The following is a 20,587-nucleotide window of genomic DNA, read 5'->3' as shown; positions in this document are numbered from 1 at the left end:
TACAAATTGGTTGTAACAGCTTGATTTCAGAAGCATAATTCCCAAAAAACATTTCATAATAAAAATGCCCAACTTGTTTCCAGTGATAAAAAGTGATTTGTTCTGCAGAATCAAAAAGAAAATAATAAGTAAATATTTTAAGTTTTTCGTACTGAAGAAATCATTAATCCATCTCTAAGAAATCTAACATGGTCTCAAGAGGATTAAAAGCAAAAATACACACACACACACACACACACATATATAGATACATACATATACATACATATATATATATATATATATATATATATATATATATATAGAGAGAGAGAGAGAGAGAGAGAGAAAATAACACAGAGCCAGGCATGTAGCAACATTACACCCTTCTATTTTTTTCTGACTAAAAAATTTAAAGCAAGGAATATCAGAATGTTAACCAAACCTTTTGGTTCAAGGCATGAAATTTCTTTAAAAGTTTTTATATATAAAGTCAAGGCCTGCCAGAGTAAGACATTAGAACAGCATACTGTCTCCAGGTCCTGGAAGGACCTGCTATAAGTAACCGATTTGGACTTATCTGGATTTAGTTGTTCTCATTAAACCTACATGCTTATCAAAATTCCCTCAACCCTTAATCAAAGGTCATGTTCCATACAGCTGTCCCAGCCTGGAGAAGAATTTATTACTAACAGAGTTACATACAGAATGTACCCTTGCAGTGACAGCACAGATGACAGCAAAAGCTCTTTAAATGAACTGATGATGACAGGATTTTCTAAAACATATCAGAGCTTTTAAAGATTAAAATACATGCGTCGTTGCCACCCCAGCCTCTGTGCCTGTACAGGAAACCCCCACGTTGAGAGAGCGTTCACCATGTAAGGCGCATGGCAGGCCTCACAGGAGCTGGGCAAGATCACCAATGCTTGTTGCATGTGATGCCTTCCGTTAACCTGTAGCCTTGGGTTTCTTTTGTGCAGCAAACCATTCATCACTTTTATCTCCTGCAATGGCCTGTGGAAACGAAATTGAAATTATTTAGTCTCAATCCAGAAAATAAAACTTACAATCTACTTCGTACCTCACTGCCCACAATCAAGAAATTAATAGTTAAAAGATGCTCATTCAGTAGAGTCTTGTGTTTACTCTGACAGATGTTGCTGCTGGGGATCGAGCAATTGCTTGTCAGTTCTCACTTTGCAGAGTAAAGGGCAGAGCCTGCAGCCAGAAGTGTGGTTGATGGCTGGCTGGAGAGCAAGGCCAGGCTGTGGGCTCTTTGGGACAGAAAGTGCTGGCACTCCTAGCATCTCAGTGGGCTCCCAAGAACATCTTTATTTATATTTGACTGGGCCACACAGCACTGGGCTCTTAGTTCGCCCCCAGAGATCGAACTCATGCTTCCCTGCAGTGGAAGCACAGAGTCAGGCACTGGACTAGCAGGGAAGCCCCCCTCTCAAGAATCTTTAGTGCCCAGGAGACTCACTCTAATCATGAGACCAATGTGAAAAGTTATTCTGACATTTTAGTGATGAGCTTGTAACTGTTTCCTTTTCCCACACTTCCTTCCTATTTCACTGATGTTGGTACTATTTCATTTGGGGCTGCTTAACTAAAAAAAGCTCTGTTAAGAAACAGTATGTTTTGGTTCCACCAGAGTCCTTTTATCGAATTAGTCCATGGGGCTGAGGTCTTAGGAGGAGGCAGGGGAGTTGGCAGGAGCAGGGTTTACAACAGAAGTCTCCTAAAACGCTGGGTCCAATATAACCAAGTGTATGCTAATAAGCTGTTTGCTAGGGAAATACATTCAAGGACTGAATCAGTTAGGCCTCTGTTTCCACAGGTTCTGTTTCTGCAGATATGGAGGGCTGACTAAGGGACTTGAGCATCCTAGGATTCTGGTATTCCCAATGGGTCCTGGAACCGACCCCCGTGGATACTGAGTGACAACTGTACCTTTAAAAATGCCAGTTTTCATTATGAGGCAGGTATTATGCTGGGTTCAGGTGTGGCAACAGAGATAAAGTCTGACGCTTTGAGGAGCACATGAAACAGTTGAGGATTCAGATATGGAAACAACTGTTTTGCAGGCAGATGTGTCTGCGTGTGTGTGTGTCCTGGTGTATAATAGAACCACAAAAATGTGCTATCAGACCAACTGGAAAGGAGTAACTAACTGGTTATAGAGAACTAGTGTAAAATCATCCATCTATTTCAGCAGGAAGTCATAAGATGTCTCCAACTGAAAATGAAGAAACAGTGAAGCTGAGAGTGGCTGCCATGGGCAGTGGGACTCAGAGATGGCATCACTGCATTTATATAGAATCTTAGTACTATCTGATTTTTTATTTCAATGAAAATACACACTCAGTTGCTAAGTCATGTCTGACTCTTTGCGACCCCATGGACTGCAGTCCACCAGGCTCCTCTCTCCATGGGATTCTCCAGGCAAGAATACTGGAGTGGGCTGCCATGTCCTCTTCCAGGGGATCTTCCCAACTCAGGGATTGAACCTGCATCTCCTACAATGGCAGGCAGATTCTTTACTACTGAGCCACCTGGGAAGCCCTTGATGAAAATAAAAGGTCTTATTTGTTTTGTGTGTTTCTGAGTTTTAAATGCATTTTAAAAATACATTGGTGAAAATAAAATGTATTTAAAAATCAAAACGACGCCAAAGAAGGCCAAAACCTCCCCACTTCCCAAAGACACAGACGTTTCTGTCTTCTAGGAGCCAGTGAAAGTAGGGAAAAACAACAAATCGGTGTGAAAAACCCAAGAAAGCTTCTGCGTTTTGAAGGATGAGTGGAGTAAGCGGGGAGGGGAGAAAGGAAAACCACCCTTGGGCGGAGGCATGGAGATCTACCTTGGTTAATGTAAACAGTTCAGTGGGACCGAAAGGGGGTGAGCTGGGGAAGAGAGGCAGCACACTGTGGCCAGACGTGTCGCGTGCTCTGCCAGAGATGTGAACTCCTCTTGGAGGCAATAAACGGCCATTGGAAGATTTAACGGTTGTTTTTTCATTACTGGGTTTATGCTTTAGAAAGCCTACTGCTGGCATCAGAGATTGACTAGAAGCTGGGAGGAGGTGTGTGCAGTATTTGGAGGTGAAAATGAGAGCCTTTTCAAAAGAGAAGCAGAGGATTTCCCAGGGAGAACTCTCAGCTCTTGGTGCCTTGTTGCTCAGAGAGTGTAAGGGGTGAGGAGCAACAATATTCAGAAATGGCTCTGTGTGTAAATCTAAAAGTATTCTAAAATAAAAATCATATCAGGGACTTCCCTAGTGGTCTGGTGGTTAAGAATCTGTCTTGCAATGCAGGGGACACAGGCTCAATCCCTGGTCAGGGAACCAAGATCCCACACACCCCAGGGCAACTAAGCCTGTGCACAACTACTGAAGCCCACACACCGCCAATTAGAGTCCATGCCCCAGATAAATAAATAAATACTTAAAAAAAAAAAGCATATTAAATGTTAAAAGAAAGACTGGCTCTGAGGATTCTAGCTTAAACAACTGTGATAACAGATATAAGTACTACCAAGGGAGGAAGCAGAGTACAGAAGAGAAAAAAAGAACTGCCTTTGAAACCCGAAAGACTTCTCTTTGGGCCCCTGCCCTGCTAACTTGTGGAATGTATAATATTGAGTGACTTATTCTTTTGAAACTCAGTTTCCTTATCTGAAAGGGGAATGCTATCCACCTTGCAAATTATGGTAAGAGTTACAGAATATAGGTAAGGCACTTAAGAACGTGTCAATATAGGAGATGCTTAATAAACAGTAACTTTTGTTTTCCTAAAATATTAACGAAGAATGGATCCAAAGTAAGACGAAGTAAGTTATAGGCATGTGGAGTTGTAATGTTCATAGTTTGTCCAGGTTAAGAGGTTCTTTGGCTGTGACACCAATGTGACACAAAAACCAGCAGGCATGAAAGGAAGAGTTGATAAACTGGGCTGAAAGAAGTGTCTTCTCTTCAAAGGCTCTGTTAAGAAAATAAACAGGCAAACCACTGAATGGGAAAAGTACCCATCTTTACAGATTATCTAACAAATGACTCGTATCCAGAAGTCCAACACATCAATAAGAAAGAGTCAGAGTTTTTTAAAATGTGGATTTAAATGGTCCTTGAAAAACATGCAAATATTCAAATGAGAAAAGGGACATTCTAGGAGAATAAAATAATATAAGCAAAGACACACAGGGAGAAAATAAATTCATATTTAGACGTTAGAGAATGGCTAAAGTGTAAAACAGATCATTGGTGTGTCTTCTGGTTAGTTTTTCATGAAACTCAATGGATCAGGTAAGTTATTCATATTGATATAGTCCAACCATATTAAAGCCAGTTTTAAAAATACACAGGGCAGTAAAGAAAAAAAAAATACATGGGACAAACTAATATATAGAACCATTTTTAGATGGCCAGAGAGAATTTAATAAGAACTGGATTTTAGGTAACATTAAAGGATATATTGTTGATTTTTTTTGGCCATGCCATGTGGCATGGGGGATGTTAGTTCCTGGACCAAGGATCAAAGCCATGCACCCCATATCAGAAGCATGGAGTCTTAACCACTGGACCACCAGGTAAGTCCCACATTGTTGATTTTTTAAGTGTGATGATGTCATTGTGGTATATAAGAAAATTCCTTAACTTTTACTTTTTAAATTATCTTAAAATGTGTAAAACAGTTAAGTATTTAGGGGTGAAATGACATGGCATCTGAAATTTGCCTTAAAATTCTCCAACAAACATCTCCACTGCCAAAAAAAAAAAAAGTGGGGTGGAAAGGAATGATGAAAAATTATGGCAGAGTTGATGGGTGATAATCACATGGGGATTTGTTGTTCTCTTTTGTGTATATCTGGAATTTTTAATCATAGCGTTACCAACTCAATGGAGACAAATCTGAGCAAATTCCAGGAGATGGTGGAGGACAGAGGAGCCTGGAGTGCCACAGTCCACACAGTTGAGAAGAGTTGGACACAACTTAGTGACTGAACAATAATTAAAAATAAAATTATGGCAAGAAATGGACAAAAAGACAACACACAAATGTTGATGAGGATTTGGAACAGCTGGAACTCTTCTATACATATATGACCAATAGTTTTAAAATATTCAATCACTTTGGACAGCTGTTCGGCAGCTTCTTAGAAAGTGAAAGCAATTCCCCTCCTGAGCATTTATGCAAGAGAAATGAAACATACGCCCACCAAAAGAGTTAACATGAGACTATTCATAGCAATCTTCCTTATAATAGATAAAAATCTGGAAAAAAATTCCAATGTCCACCACTGGAAGAATGGATAAGCAGATTACTACATTCACAAAACTGAATACTACTCAGCAAAAGGAAAAAAAAAAAAAAAAAGAACTCTGGAATGTGCAATTACATGGAGGAATCTCAAAAATGTTACTGAAAGAAGCCATTGCATTTATATGAAGTCCAAGGATAGACAAAGCCAGTATGACAGAAATCAGAACAGTAGCTGCTGTTGGGAGGATGAGTTAGAAGCTAAAAACGGGCATAAGAGAACTTCCTATAACCATGAAAATGCTCTGTATTTTGAGTAGTGAATATGAGTTTATGAAAGTGTCAAAATTTATCAACGTGAACACCAAATTTCTGTACTCTTAAATTCAATGTATATTTTACCTCAGTAACAACAATCAAAAATGCCTGTTTAGAGCTTAGGTGGAAGTGGGAACTAGAAATTAAGAAGTCTAGAACAGATGATGGCTCAAGCTCAGAGCAGAGATAACCAGAGGAGCAGGTAACTTCTCAGAGAAGAGAAAGAATGTACAAGGAGAGAAAAAGACAGCCAGAGGGGGACCGTGGGCAACATCACTTCAGGATCAGTCACAGAAAAAGGTGCCTGTGGCTGAGGGGAAGCCGTCAGACAGAGACAGGAAGATGGCAGGATCTCCACCATCAAGCGAGAAGAGAGGAGAGGAAGTTGGTCAGTGATGAAAGAGCAAGAACAGTCTAGCCAATCTGCCAACTGAAAGGTTGCCTGAGATTCTATTTTTCCTTCACAGTAACATTTAGAAACACTAAAGCTTCTGTACATTTCTGGCTTTGATGAACCTCAACTGAGTGTCTGTTACTATGTCAGCAGTTTGCCAAGCACTATAAACCACACAACAATCCTGGGAGGTGGATAACCTTATTTCCTCACATTTCTGTATAAGAAAGCTGCAGTTTAGAGACTTGAAGTAAATTGCTTAAGGTCAGTCACGCAGTACTAAGTGACGAAACCACGACTGGTAGATTCACTCCTTTCAGCAGCAGCAATGTATTCACTGAGCACCAACTACCTACAAGGTACGAGCTGGAAGCGGGGGTACGACACTACACAACGGCTTTGCAGGCTGCTAGAAGATCATGTCTGATGAGGATGAAAAGCAGTCACTGGATTTGGCAAGAGGGAGGTCACTGATGACGTCAACGCGAGTGTTTCACCACGTGATAGGAGCCGGTGCGGGACAGAGTGAAATGTGAATGGAAGGTAAGTACTAGAAATGGTACAGAAGAAATTAACACAACATTTTGAAATCAACTATACTTCAATAAAAAAAAAAAGAACCATGAGATCATAGCATTCATGGTGAAAGAAATCTGTGACTGTCTCCTCCATTTTGCAGGCAGGAAATCTGGGTTCAGAAATGCTGGGAATCTGTGCTGAGATCCCCAGGTCACACAGCTTCATCTGGAGTGGTAGCCCTCACTCCCCTCCTCAGGAGCCTCTTCACTATGAGGCACAATCTGATGTACTTTCTCCTTTTTCCCTCTCATATTCTGAAAGCAAAATACCTCTTTTGCCTCAGAAAACAACTACAATGAAGTTTCTTCTGCTGTCCCTCACCCACCCTTCTCACCACCTGCAAACAACTAGTTTCTGTGTTCCTCATTAAAAAGGGATGACTTACTCCATCAATCACTATCCCGACAAAATTAGACAGTAAACACACACACACACAAAGAAGTACAAACGGCGTGCAGGGAGACTTTTAGAAGGAACCTGGAGAATGGATATGGGGTGAATAAAGAGTTTTTCAAGATACTGGAGTTAGTTTGTACGCTGGTGAGAATAATTCGCCAGGAAGGAAGAGGATGATGCTGTAGAATGGAGAAGATATGACCAAGGGGCTAAGATAGTGAGAATGGATGGTGGTTGGGCACTTCCGGTCTCTGAGCAGAACAGTGATGTATTTAGCAGCAGCGGTTTCCTCAAGGCAGCCGGAAGGGAGGGAAGGCACAGATGCTGCACCCCGCCAAGAGTCACATAGGTAGTCATGAAGTCGACACAAGTCTCTGGTTCAAGTCGCCCCAACAGCAAAAGGACAGGGTTCTGAAAGTAAGAACTGGCCCATCTCCATACACATTATCCCCTTCGGCCAAAGGGGACAGGAATTTAGAAATGAGACTCACGTCATCCAATAATTTGTTTCCCTCTGGATCCACCTTTGAGAGTTCTCGAAATGCTTCATCCCCCACAAAGCAAATTTCATGTCCATCCTACACCAAGAGAGAAAACAAATTTGGCAGAGAGACACCTCAGAAGAAAACTATGGGGCAGCCTGTCCCCTTCCTGGGTGATACTTACAGGGTCGGCCAAAATGATCACTTGCACGGTCGCCTTCCCTGGAGTGTCCAGACTCACCAGGGGAGTCAGAATCTTCTGGTTTTCCCTTTTCATCAAGTCTTCTAAGTCTGACAACTTGAGGAAAACAAACAGGCACAGTGAGCACAGGGTGTCACGCCACACGGGGGCCGTGCTCCCCGGCAGCCCCGGAGGACTCTCAGGTCAACCAGAGAGAACCCCGGCACCACCTGTTTGATTTCTATTATCTCACTGCTCTCGAGACAACTGCTGACCTTCATACCAAAGCCACAACCAGCATGAACCTGGAGCAGGGAGGGCCAGGGTTCCTAGCTCTTAGAGGTCACTAGTCACAGAGTTTCAACAAAAGACCTGGTACCAAACATTACCTCTTCCTGAGGGCAAGAAAAGGCAATGCGTCCAAAACCTGTTGCATGATCAACTTTCCCTGGAATGGCCTGCAGCTCCAGCTTACACTGAAAAGACATGAGAAAGTGGGTTTATTTTTCAGAACAGGTCATGTGATTAAAAAAAAAAAAATTCAAACCAGGATCAAGGAATAAGGTAAATTCTAAGTCTCCCTCCTGTCAACCCCAGGGGCAACCAATCAGCAGTTTCCTGTGTATCCTTCACAGCATAGGCATATATCCTTTATTTTTTTTTCATACAAACTGTAACATAATTTACATATTATTCTTTCCCATGTTTTTCTCCAATCAATGTTGCCATCTCAGCACATAAAGACTCATTTTTTTGATGGCTGCTTTAGTAGTCCATTCTATGCATGAACCATAAATCACTCAACTACTGAATCCATAGAGCATTTAGGCTATTTCTTTTCTTTTTTTTTTTGTTTACACTGGGCCACTTGCAGGCTTTAGTTCCCCTACCAGAAACTGCACCCAAGCCCTCAGCAGTGAAAGCGTGGAGTCCTAACTAGTGGACCACCAGGGAATTCCCTAGGTTATATCTTGCTATTACAAACAATGCCGCAGCAGATAAACTTGTGCACACTCCTTTGTGCACGTGTAGGATGAGTACGTCTCTGAAATAAATTCTCAGTAGACTTGCTGGGTCAAAGTATAAGGACTAAATCATGCTCAAATGTTTTGTGTTTTTTTTTAAAGAGGAAAACAGATTATCATCATTGCATTAAGTCTTGCCTACATCTCCTCTGACCGACTCAGCAAATCCACTCCTGAAAGGATGTATCTCCAAATATAAATAAAGGTAATATCTGGGTGGTGAGTTTCCCGGAAGCTTTTATTTTCTCCTTTCTGTTCTAAACACTGAATTACTATGAAGAAACTATGTGAATAACCTTCACATTAACCTCATTTATAAGTCAAACCTAAAGTAACAGATTCTTTCTTTCCAGGACTGCTCACCTGGTTATCAGCATAGCCCAGCAAAGCCCTCTGCTCCTTCTCGTCTTTTTCATAAATTTTCATCCCCAGTAGGTTAGACCAGTAGTTCAAAGATTTCTGAAGATCAGACACTGCTAGAGTTACTTTTAATACAGGATCTGAAAGGTAACAAAACAGCAGGAATGGACAGGGCAGTGCAAAGGAATGGAACCAAAGGACCCAAACAGCCTCAGGTATATATAAGAATTTAGTTTATGATAAGAAAGGGATTTTAGGTCAGTATGAAAGGGCACATTGTTAAATAAAAGGTATTAAGATAACTGGTTTCTTATGGTGGGAAGAAGCGACACGTTTAAACTAGATAGCAAAATACATTCCTGATGGGTTAAAGGGTTAAGTTGAAAGAATGAAACCATGAAAATACTCAAAACAGATGATTATTTAAACAATTTTGGGATGGAGAAAGATCTTTTTTTTAATCTGACATCAAAGATAGAAAAACCATGAAGAAGAAAATGTGCTAGATTAATCATACAAAATGGAAAACTTGTACACAACAACCAAAACAATCATTACAATCAAAATTAAAGACTAAACTACAAAGCAGGAAATATTTTTTTAGTAACAAAAATGAGCAAGAAGTCCTTAAAATTTAAGTCACCTTTCAGCATCAATAGGAAAAAGATGTCCATCCTAGAAAAATAAAAGGCACGAAGCAGCAATCCACCAAAGGAGGAACATACAAAAGCATACTTAACCTCACAAAGTTAGAATTCAAATAAAACATTTTGTTATCTAATCGGCAAATGATTTTAAAAAGTGAATGAACATACAAAAGCACATTTAACCGCACAAAGTTAGAATTCAAATGAAACATTTTGTTATCTAATCAGCAAATGATTTTAAAAAGTTCACAGAGTTAACTATTACAGTGCAATGGGAAAAACCATAATGGCAGAGTGTAAATTAGTAATATTTCTGGGCAACAATTTTTACAGAATGTGTCTAAAGTATGTCCCCTGCTTTTGAGAGAACAATCCCATTTTTGGCAATTAAGGAAATAACTGTGGATGTGTGATGGGCTTTCATCAAAGACACTCATCACAGAGTTGCTCATGACGAGACACCAGGAACAAAGTGAATTTCTAACAACAGACAACCGTTTCTCTTCCTATGATGTCACACAATGGAATCCCATATGTATCCGATTATATATTTAGTTCTTTGGATTAAAAAGTTGGAAGGATATACTCTAAAATGTTAACAGTGGTTATCTGTTTTCTTCTTTCTGCCTGTCTGTCTAGGGAGAAAAAAAATCTCTATTTTTGTAAAAAAGAATAAAAGTCATATTAAAACACTTAATATTACTGGAAACTTCTATTTTGTAAAGTGACTTTTGGAAGAGCTGTTCCAAGTCTATATCTCACTATGGTAAACTCAATGTAGTTTTCTTCAATTTTCACTGCCTTAGCCCTGTTTGCTAGACTAGCAATACCATGACTAAAGCAAGATGTCTGTCACAGGAACCTCTCCCTGGCAGATTTAAGTTTTCCCCATTCATTGAGAAATCAACAAATTCCAACTGATTCACACCCTGAAGGGATGCAGGGACAGGAATAGTTGCAGTGGGTGTGACTACACAGGAGTGATTCATTCAAAGGATGGACACCACTTAGACTGAGAGATCTGACTCTACTACCAACCAGAAATTAAGGCTCCCAAGGTGTTATCATTGCAAAGAACATCTCAGGCCTCTGGGGCCTACCATTATTTTACGCACTGAAGCATCGTGTAAACTATGGAAAAAGTGTACAGTGAAATTCATGGCAGGAGTTAGGTATCAAAGTTAGTATTTCAAGCACCAATCACCTATCAATAAAAATAGTCATGGAAATCCCTTACATCACCCGGGAAGCTCCCAAATCAATCTCTCAGTAAATCCCACAGCGCCAGTCTAAGCTCCCACACTGGAACCATTGCTTTCTTCTTCTGAGCTCTGGATGAAAAGCATGTAACATTAATCACAACCATCAGGCTCAATATGAGGGGCGTCTGGGAGCTGAGACAGACCAGCGTGGGGGAAGAGAAGGTCTCCACTTAGAAGCTTGTGCTCACGGAGGGAACGGCTAGCACAAGTGCCCCTGCTATTCACCAGCAATTTTTCTTTTCCTTTTCTTGGTTTTGGTTCTTTCTTGGCAAAGCAGGTAGCAGAATTTTCAGCAATACACGTATGATACATGAGGATGCCTCTGAGGTACTTGAAATGTAGCGCAGTTTCTCTCCTGCTCACTGTGGGGGTCAGCATGGTGGGCTCCTCACCTCATTCACCCAGACTCACTGAGAACCAGCACCGTAATCTGGGAAATTGTCCTCAGCCAGGGGAGACGACTAACTGGTCTAAGGATAAATCTGCTTCTCTTGCCTGCCTATGACTGGTTCAGGAGCAGGGTATGTGAATCAACCCTGACCAGGAAGTTTGCTAGAAGATCCTAGGAAAGTTCTGCTGTGCTTTTAAAGAAGAGCCACAGGAAGGCAGCTTCTCTTTCTCCTAACAATGAGAGTGTGCGGGCGGATAGCCCCAAATGCTACTGGCAGTCACCCTACCACCGTGAGGGGGAGAAGCGGACCCCTGAGGACAAGAGGATGGAGAGAGAGAAGATCTGGGTTTTTGATGCCATTGCTGAGCTGCTGAATCAACAAACCCTGAAGTCTCTCCAACCACGACGACACCAGCTCTATGAACTAAGACATTTTTTTTAACCATTCAACCTAGAGGTGGGTTTTCTGATATTTGCAGCTGAAAGTATCCTGCATCAACATGTTACCAGTAGAACCAAACCACTACAGAACACCGATAGGGATGAACTGAAGTTTTGACATGAGCATATAATTTCTTAGAGGACAAGTAACAGCAATAGCTTGGGAAAGACAAGTTATATCAACACAGAGACTCCACAGGAGACGGAAGTCAAGCTTCCTCTCTCCTTCCACCAGATGCCTTTAGACAGAGGGCTTTTGTCAGTCCAGATATAATTACCTGACTGAGGTGGATTGCAGTTCTGCAAATAGAACTTATATCCTCCAGGGGCTTTGGTTTCAAACACACCGTCTCCCACTTCATTGAGCGGCCACTTCAGCTTCCTAGCGTTGCTGATAGCTTGGCTGGAAGCCACCGTGATACCCTATGACAAACGACAGGACATAATCATCCAAGAGCATAATCACAACAGATCTCCTTTAGAAGATTAGGAATTAAAACCCCACTGCCTTTATGTCAAACATCTAAGATTTAAGTGGCATTCAAAATTTTCTGCTACTAATTTTGAAGTCAGTCTTGGACATTTTTCTACCACAAAGATTCCAAGCTTTGTGGATGGTAGGCCAGATATTCAAATGCAAGAGAAATTAGATCCATTCAATAATAAAAATCGGGCTTCCCTGTGGCTCAGCTGGTAAACAATCCACCTGCAATGCCGAAGACTGGTGTTCGATCCCTGGGTTGGGAAGACATTCTGGAGATGGCAAAGGCTACCCACTCCAGCATCCTAGCCTGGAGAATTTCATGGACTGTGAATTCCATGGGGTCGCAAAGAGTTGGACACGACTGAGCGACTTTCACTTTCACTAACGGTGAAAATCCCCCCTCATTGTCAAGATCTGGTCAGAGAAATCTTTATCTTACCCGTGGCTTGCCAGCTACCTATTTAAACTTTTTTGTTTTTATTTTTACTTTTGAAACCAAAAAATATAAACCAACTATCAAGGCATCTTTTATTTAAGTGTAATCAAAATACCTAAGAATGTACACTATGCCTTCCAATATATCTGGCCTCGTTTTTAGCTTGGATGGTAGATCAGCCTCTGCCTTCAGTCTTGTTAACCCATCAGCCACTCTGTGACTGGAGTAAATGTTCTGAAACCCACCCTACTGTTCGTCCGCAAGACGGCAGCCCCATGTTGTCACTGTTCCACTTAGAACCCTTGATGGCTCTTCATTTCACCCTGGGACGGCTGACGATGGCCTAAAAGGGCCGAGATGATCTGACCCAGGTCACTTTTTATTTTGGGCTGTATTGGGTCTTTGTTGCCATGAGAGTTGTCCCCTAGCTGTGGCGAGCAGGGGCTCTTCTCTAGTTGCGGTGTGAGGACTCCTCATTGCGGCGGCTTCTCTTGTCGCAAAGCACAGGCTCTAGGGTGTGCAGGCGTCACTAGCTGCAGTACGTGGGCTCGGCAGTTGCAGTTCCCAGGCTCTAGGGTGCAAGCTCAACATCTGTGGCATACGGGCTTAGCTGCTCCAAGGCATGCGGGATCCTCCTGGGCCAGGGATCGAAACCGCATCTTCCGCACTGCCAGGGGGACTCTTTACCACTGAGTCACCAGAGTAGCTGAGCCCCTGACCCAGGTCATTTCTAAGCCCATCTCCTCCCCCTCTCCCCCGTCCTCTCCGCATTTTCTCAAACACGCCAGGCGCTGTTTGAGGGCTCTTGCACTGGCTGTTTTCTAGCTGAAATGCGCTTCCCTGAGATACCCACACGGCTAACTCTTATCCTCTTCAAGCCTTTGTTCAAATGTCACCTTCTTACGGAAAGCTACTCTCAACACCCTACTTGAAACTAGTCATTTGCACCTACCCCCAAGCTCCTTTTCTCTCCTTTGTTCTTTACCCATTGCAATGATCATCTTTAAAATATTAGATTATTTATTTATTCATTCATTCAAGTTTATTATTTATTGTCTGTCAGGCTTTGGGCCCCCTCTCCTTGGTTCATGGCACCAAGTTGGTTTTCCTTTTTTCTCTGCCTGATTTAAATTTGGAGCATAAAGAATAGAAAGATAAGGAGAAACACAGAGCCCCTCATATACACTCAATCACCAAATCCTATGACTGCTATCTCTGACATCTCGCAAATCCAACTCTCCCTCCCACTGCTGTCACTGGATAACCTTTGGGCTGGCTGCCTCACTGTTTCAGTCTTGCTCTCTGCCAACCCAGCCTCCCTGCTCTAGTCAGGGATTCTCAGATACTGCAAATTCTGTGTCATTCTCCTGCTTAAAAATGGCTCTACTGTGCTTTTTGAAGGACATCTAAATGTCCTGATGTGATGCAGCCCCAGGGGACTCCTCCAGCCTCAACTCTACCTTCTCTCTCCTCCACACACTGCGCTCCAGCCAGACTGCGTGACTCACAGTTCTCTGAGCGCCAGGCTCCCCCTCAGCTCCAGGCCTGTGCACGGGTGCAGGACAGTCATCTCACCTTCCTGTCCTGGCTCCCTCACCTGGCGCGGATGTCTCCTCCGGGAAGACTTCCCTGAACTCTCACCCATCGGAGAACAGGCTAGAGATTCCTCCTGTGTGTTCCCACATCCCCCTGTTCCTACCCATATCTGAGACTTGTCACACTGTATTCCTGTTGTCTCTTTACTTGCTTCCCCCATCAGACGGGGAGCTCCTTAGGCCAGGGAACATGCTCCCCTCTCTACTGTATCCCCAGGATCTAACAAAGGGTATGCCATAGAGCAAGTCACAAGAAATATCTATTAGATGAATAAATTAGTCAGTGGCACAGAGAGTGAGAAAGAGAAACAGAAATATATTATGTTAAGTCTGAGCCATCCTTTCCATTTACAAAACACTTTTGTAGATATTGGACCCTCATACGAACTTCCATCTAGTTACCTTTATTTTAATGTGTCAATGAGTTAATTACTGAGTTAACAGGAATAATGAGAACAAATGACCAAAATAACATGAGGTAGATTTCCTGGGCAGATTCTGAATAAGAATGAATTACTCCACTTCTGCTGTGTATTTGGGCCCAGGGACACTGTATCTCACAGTAACTGATTAGCAAGTGGTAGATACAGACAGGGACAGACTAAAGGGACAAAGTAGGTGATTAAACAGTGAATCCCACTAGGCGACTGTAAGGAGAAAAAAATATGGGAGACTCCTGTAAGTTAATGATTACTCAAGGAAGCAGATGTGCTTAACCACAAACCCAGACAGGGCTTGCTTAGCAACAAAACCATGCAACAGAAGTGTGGGACATGCCCTCAAAGAATAAAACAATGGTGGCATGGGACCCACATCCTGACCAGCGCACTCAGTCAGTTAATGATCCCTAGGACAAGATCTCTGCATACAAAAAAAACCCAGTTATTTGTGGACCTAGCTTGACCATGTAGGGATAAGAAAACTCCCCTGCCCAACCTAGAGGAGGAGCTGATGGTGGAAGCATGATGTCTACTCAAGAGAGACAAAGAAGTTCTCTTCTTCCACACTTTTCCTTTGATATAAAACTGTAGCCCACTAAGTTCTTGGGACGTGGCATCTCTAGCCTGCCCACTGGTAAGCCTCACGAGCATCCTGTTGTAATAAATTGCTTCTTATCTATCACTTTAGCTGGAGCTGAATTCTTTTCTGCGCTGAGTCATAAAAGAGCACCAGAGCTCTTCAGAGCCCCCTCAGTGACACCCAGTGGTTTCAATACTGTTACTGTAATAGATGCACAATAACCTGAGCTCGTGAATGAATGAATAGTGTATGCAATGCCACCTTTTTATCCTTAAAACCTTGTCAGATTTTTCTGTGGCTGTGTAATCGCCTGAACCAATCACAACTGTCCACTAGAGAGAAAACATTTCTCTGGACGGTGCTGAGAACCTGATGAACCAATGACTCTGGCCCCTCCACCTCTCACGGTTCAGCTATTCCCGAAGGGGAGTCCTGTCTCCTTCAAAGCTGTCTCTACATCCCGAACTTGATTTTTAAATGCTGGGAAAACACGTTTCATCCTGAAGCTTGGAGACAAGGTGCCCAAGCAGGTTTTTTTGTTTTGTTCTTTTTTATTTTTTAAATATTCAATACATTTTTATTTATTACCATTATTTTTTAAGTTGGAATATAACTGCTTCACCACACTGTGTTAAGTTTCTGCTGCACAACATGAATCAGCTGACTGCACACACAGACCCCTCCCTGCTGAGCCTCCCCCCACACGCCGTTCTTTTTTAAGTAGAAATCATGGAACTGATCACTAAACCACGCCCAAAGTCATCAACTCCCTTAGTCATCATTATCTACAGCTGCCTCAGTGACCTCTAAAACATAAAGCAAAAACCGGCGAGAACAAAACGGTACTTACCAGGAAGTCATTGCCAAGCTGGTAGCTGCCGATGCCGTAATTGTAAGTCAGTTCCGTGACAAAGTGATCACCCTCAGGCCCATACCCCACCATTGTTTTACTCCACTTCCCATCGTAAGGCCTAGAAAAGTGAAAAGAGAAAAAAAAAAAACAACCCAGTGATTACAGACAAAAATCTACTTCAGGCCGCCCTCAGAGAGCTACTGGAACAAGAAGTGGGCAGTCCCCTCTGGTCCTCCAAGTACCCGTAAAGACGCGGCGGCCTTAGCCGGTGCTAAGGGCAGCTGTGGACAGTGCCCAGGAGCTCCGTCAATGAAGGCTCCCCGGACCACCTGTCTGGCACTTACTTGAGGGAAAGATTTGTTTACCTTTCCTAGAAAGCAGGGAGCTGTATCCTACAGGGACAGTTTTCCCACCTGACCTTATGTTTTGCGTATCTGTCAACAAGCATGTGGGAGAAGGCAATGGCACCCCACTCCAGGACTCTTGCCTGGAAAATCCCATGGACGGAAGAGCCTGGTAGGCTGCAGTCCATGGGGTCGCTAAGAGTCAGACACGACTGAGCGACTTCACTTTCACTTTTCACTTTCATGCACTGGAGAAGGAAATGGCAACTCACTCCAGTATTCTTGCCTGGAGAATCCCAGGGATGGAGGAGCTTAGTGGGCTGCCATTTATGGGATCGCACAGAGTCGGACATGACTGAAGTGACTTAGCAGCAGCAGCAAGTATGCAACTCCCATCAGGCCTTGGAATTTCAGGCCATGACTACTGAGCTTCATTAAGAGACACCTGATAAGACATTGCTTCATCCACAGAATACATTTCTTTGTGACCCTGAAGCTGCCTCCCTAAAGTCTTATTTCTGTTTTTTATTGCCTCCTTAATTTCCTCTGCTGCCTTCTACCTGCTTTGAGAAACTGCTTTCTCTTCTCCACAGGGTATTCAGAGCTTAAGGAGATATTAAGAAACAAGGTGTCATACCCATTACAGGCAGCTTTGCAGCCGTCCTCAAATTCCTCATGCCGGAGAATCTGGTAAGGGAATTAGAATAAATGGCAAAGTCTTCCTTGTACTGCACATAGCATATTTAGCACAAACTAAAGTGTCAAAATACAGACATCATCACTTGCAGGCTTTTACGTTTAAGATGAACAGATGATGATGAGCTGGATATCTTTCCCACGCTAGAAGATGAGGTAAGAGAGCATGGCTTGGTACTGGGGTTCCCTGGTAGCTCAGTGGTAAAGAATCTGCCCGCAGTGCAGGAGGTATAGTTTTGATTCCTGATGCAGAAAGATCCCACATGTTGCTGAACAATTAAGCCCTTGGGCCCCAACTACTGAGCCTGTGCTCTAGAGCCTGGGAGCTGCAACTACTGAGGCCCACGCACCCTACAGCCCGTGCTCTGCGACATGAGGAGCCACTGTGCCGCAACTAGAGAAGTCCCCACTCGCTACAACTAGGGAAAAGCCCATGCAGCAATGAAGACCCAGCATGGCCAAAAAAAAAAAAGAAAAGAAAAGAGTAGCTTGATAGCAAGGGTCAGGCAACCAAGCAAAGTTGTGAAATCTGCTTACATCAGGAAGTGGTAATACGTAGTTAAAAAAAAGCGTGGCCTTCACTTAATTGTGATAGGGACAGAGTAAAGGAACAAAGTAGTTGATTTAATAGTGAATCCCACTAGGGGACTGTAGGTAGAAAAAATATGGGAGATCCCTGGAAATGATCACTCAAGAAAGCAGGTTTGCGTAACCACAAAACCAGGCAGGCTTGCTTAGTAACAAAACCATGCCATAGAAGCACAAGATATACCCCCAAACAATAAAACCATGGTGGGAAGAGATCCACATTCTGCCCAGTAAGCTCAGTAAGTTAAAGATCCCTAGGACTTGCTCTCTGCACACATAAGAAATAATAATTTGTGGACCTAGTTTGACCACGTAGAGACAAGAAAACCCCCTTGCCCAACCTGGAGGAGGAGCTGATGATGGAAGCATGATGTCTACTCAAGAAACACAAAAGTTCTTCTCTCCCTCCCCACTTTTCCTTTGATTATAAAACTGTAGCCCACTGAGTTCTTGGGGCATGGCATCCTTTGCCCGCCTGCTTGTAAACGTCACGAGCATCCTATTCTAATAAACTGCTTCTTCCCTATCACTTTGCCTCTGGTTGAATTCTTCCTGCATGGAGACATAAAGGACTAGGGTACCGGGAGCTCACTGGGGCACCCTGAAATGACATCAAATGGTTTCAGTTGTGTAACTCTGAGAACGACATATTAGGATCTGAGTCTAATATCTTATGAAAATAGATAATTTATTAAAGCATTTGACACAGACCTACTACACAGTACGCTCTCAATGTGTCAGTTTCCATTTTCCTTTTTGAGCCCCACAGCTACTGTTCCAGTTCAAGTTCTCATCACAGACTATCAGAAATCACCCTTATTGATCTTTCCTTAAAACCACCATAAAAGTAAGCCCCTAAAGCACAGCTCTGATCACATCACTGCCCTGTTTCAAAATGTGAGAGAGCTCCCCATTTACTATGACATGAAATCCAAATTCCTCAGCATATTATTCAAGATACTATAAGAAGCAATTCCAACCTATTTGTCCTGGTATCCCATCTCCTCAACTTCAACTAAGTAATCTAAGCTAAAGGCACGTAAAACTAGTGACGCTTCCCAAACATATCTTAATCGTGCATTAGCTGTTCAGACCTCTAATCTAGGCCTGTGGAAATCCTATCTTTAAGGGTCAACTCAAGTAGAAGATCTCTATGAATTATTTCCTGAGGACCCAGGTCAGAGTTAAATCTCTCCTCTTGGTACTTTTATAATAATGATAGCTAACACATAATACAAACCACATGTCAAATACTACATATATAATAACGTTTAATCTTTACAAACACCCTTTAATCAATGAGGAAACACTTTGAGAGAGTGTTTTGTGGTTTTCTATCACCACATTTTTAACTTCCATTACTATCTGCAATGTACAAATACAATTCCCACCAAATCAGGATCTTTTTTTTTTTTTTTTTTTCAAACCAGAATCTTAACTGAGGACAGATAACAGGGTCATTTTCATCTTTGTCACCAAAGCCCAAAACAGAACCATGAAATAGGTGATATTCTTTAAATGACTGATGATTTTAGGTAATTCCCTTTGTACTCTGCAGTGTCTCTACATTACCTCTTACTCTTGCACATTGTAAACAATGTTGCCTGCAATTTCATTTCAACAAGGATCAAACCCACAGCTAATGCAGTCCCTCACCAACAGAACACCCTGAGGGGAATTCAGGATGGAAAAATAACAAGAAGCATTCTCTGCTTTTGGATACTGGTCCTAGACATTTAAGATGCATTTCTAAGGAAGAATTTCAAGGTACTCAGAACCCATCTTCCCACGCACAGAAAAGCACTAAAACGATTAACTTCAGCTGTCTATTTCTGTGCTTAGCAGTAATCTTTTGATGTTCCTACATGGTTTTGGGTTCTTCCCCATCTTCAAGCAAAAAACTCATATACCTTCTAGCTCCTCCCTTGCCTTTTCAGATCAGTTCCTCAGAGCTATCAAGAGGCTGTCTTCTACAGTAGAGTCCTTAGGAAGGTCCCCAAATAAAAATTAACTCAAAAATCTTAGGTTGTTAATTTTTTTTTTATGTTGTTAATTTTTCTTTCAGTTGACAACATCTCAACTCCCTGCGTAGCAGGAGCCTTCCAACAGCTTGCACCTGTGCTTGCCACCCAGGTGATCTCTGCAGAATCACAGCTGGGGAGATGCCACTTCCAGGTATTGGAAAGGAGAATGGGTTCTGATTTCACACTTCTGAGACGAACTGGAGCGTTCACCTAGACAGACTGAGTGATCCATTCAAACCAGCCCCAAGAGAAGTAGAGCTCTAAATTATGCTGGTATCTAAAACCGAAAGGCTCCAAATCAGAAGAGTCATTGTTTACTGGAAGAGTATTACGTAACCTTTTATTTACTATCTTTCCCACAGACTGGAAACTTCGCAGAGACAGGAATAAACATTCGTGAAAAGAACTTAAACTGAAAGGACCTGTGTGCGCACATAGTCGGCAACTAGTAAGTGTGAGCCCCCTTTCAAAGTCCATCTAACCCAAGCCGCAATTCGTGATGCTTCCTGAACCTGAAAACCACAGAGTTAATGGGAAGTCCTGCGGCTAAGGTCCGACACCCGGGTTCGCGGTGAAATTCACTTCGCACCCCTTTCTCCTCCCTCGGCCAGGTGGGGTTCAGTCACTCGCGCCCCCCTCCCGCTCCAGCCCCTCTCCGCCCCGCCTGCACCTTCATCCCCAGGACATCGCGATAGAAACGCGCCGTCTCGAAGCGGTTTCCCACTTTGAACACGAAGTGCAAAGCTCTGCGATTCGCCATGACCACCTACACTACCGCCGGTCACGCGCAGAGCGGCGCACAAACCACAGCTGACGCCGGCGCGCTAGCGA

At 42.7% G+C, this 20,587-nt stretch overlaps 1 protein-coding gene across 1 annotated transcript; it reads right to left on the bottom strand.

Annotated features, from left to right (window-relative positions):
• Positions 1-642: 642 nt before the first annotated feature.
• Positions 643-20,573, bottom strand: GLOD4 (glyoxalase domain containing 4). The gene is made up of 9 exons (XM_020915433.2): positions 20,427-20,573; positions 17,086-17,135; positions 16,102-16,222; positions 11,995-12,139; positions 8,979-9,115; positions 7,980-8,066; positions 7,594-7,707; positions 7,419-7,505; positions 643-996 (listed from the first exon to the last, which is right to left on the bottom strand). The coding sequence occupies exons 1-9, from the start codon at positions 20,514-20,516 to the stop codon at positions 931-933; spliced, it is 897 nt and encodes a 298-aa protein (XP_020771092.2). The 5' UTR covers positions 20,517-20,573; the 3' UTR covers positions 643-930.
• Between the last annotated feature and the right edge of the window lie 14 nt (positions 20,574-20,587).

This window comes from Odocoileus virginianus, chromosome 17, assembly GCF_023699985.2.
Source record: "Odocoileus virginianus isolate 20LAN1187 ecotype Illinois chromosome 17, Ovbor_1.2, whole genome shotgun sequence".
NCBI classification, from domain to species: Eukaryota; Metazoa; Chordata; class Mammalia; order Artiodactyla; family Cervidae; genus Odocoileus; species Odocoileus virginianus.
This window is presented reverse-complemented; position numbering and strand designations above follow the sequence as displayed.

What these genes read in the sequence shown, in the direction of transcription:
- GLOD4 (XM_020915433.2), bottom strand. Translation starts at nt 20,516, where the DNA reads ATGGCGAATCGCAGAGCTTTGCACTTCGTGTTCAAAGTGGGAAACCGC. An exon ending in GCGATGTCCTGGGGATGAAG is followed by an intron (nt 17,136 to 20,426) that starts GTGCAGGCGGGG and finishes TTCCCTTACCAG; the next exon opens with ATTCTCCGGCATGAGGAATT. An exon ending in TGGGCTATGCTGATAACCAG is followed by an intron (nt 8,067 to 8,978) that starts GTGAGCAGTCCT and finishes ATGTCTTTTCAG; the next exon opens with TGTAAGCTGGAGCTGCAGGC.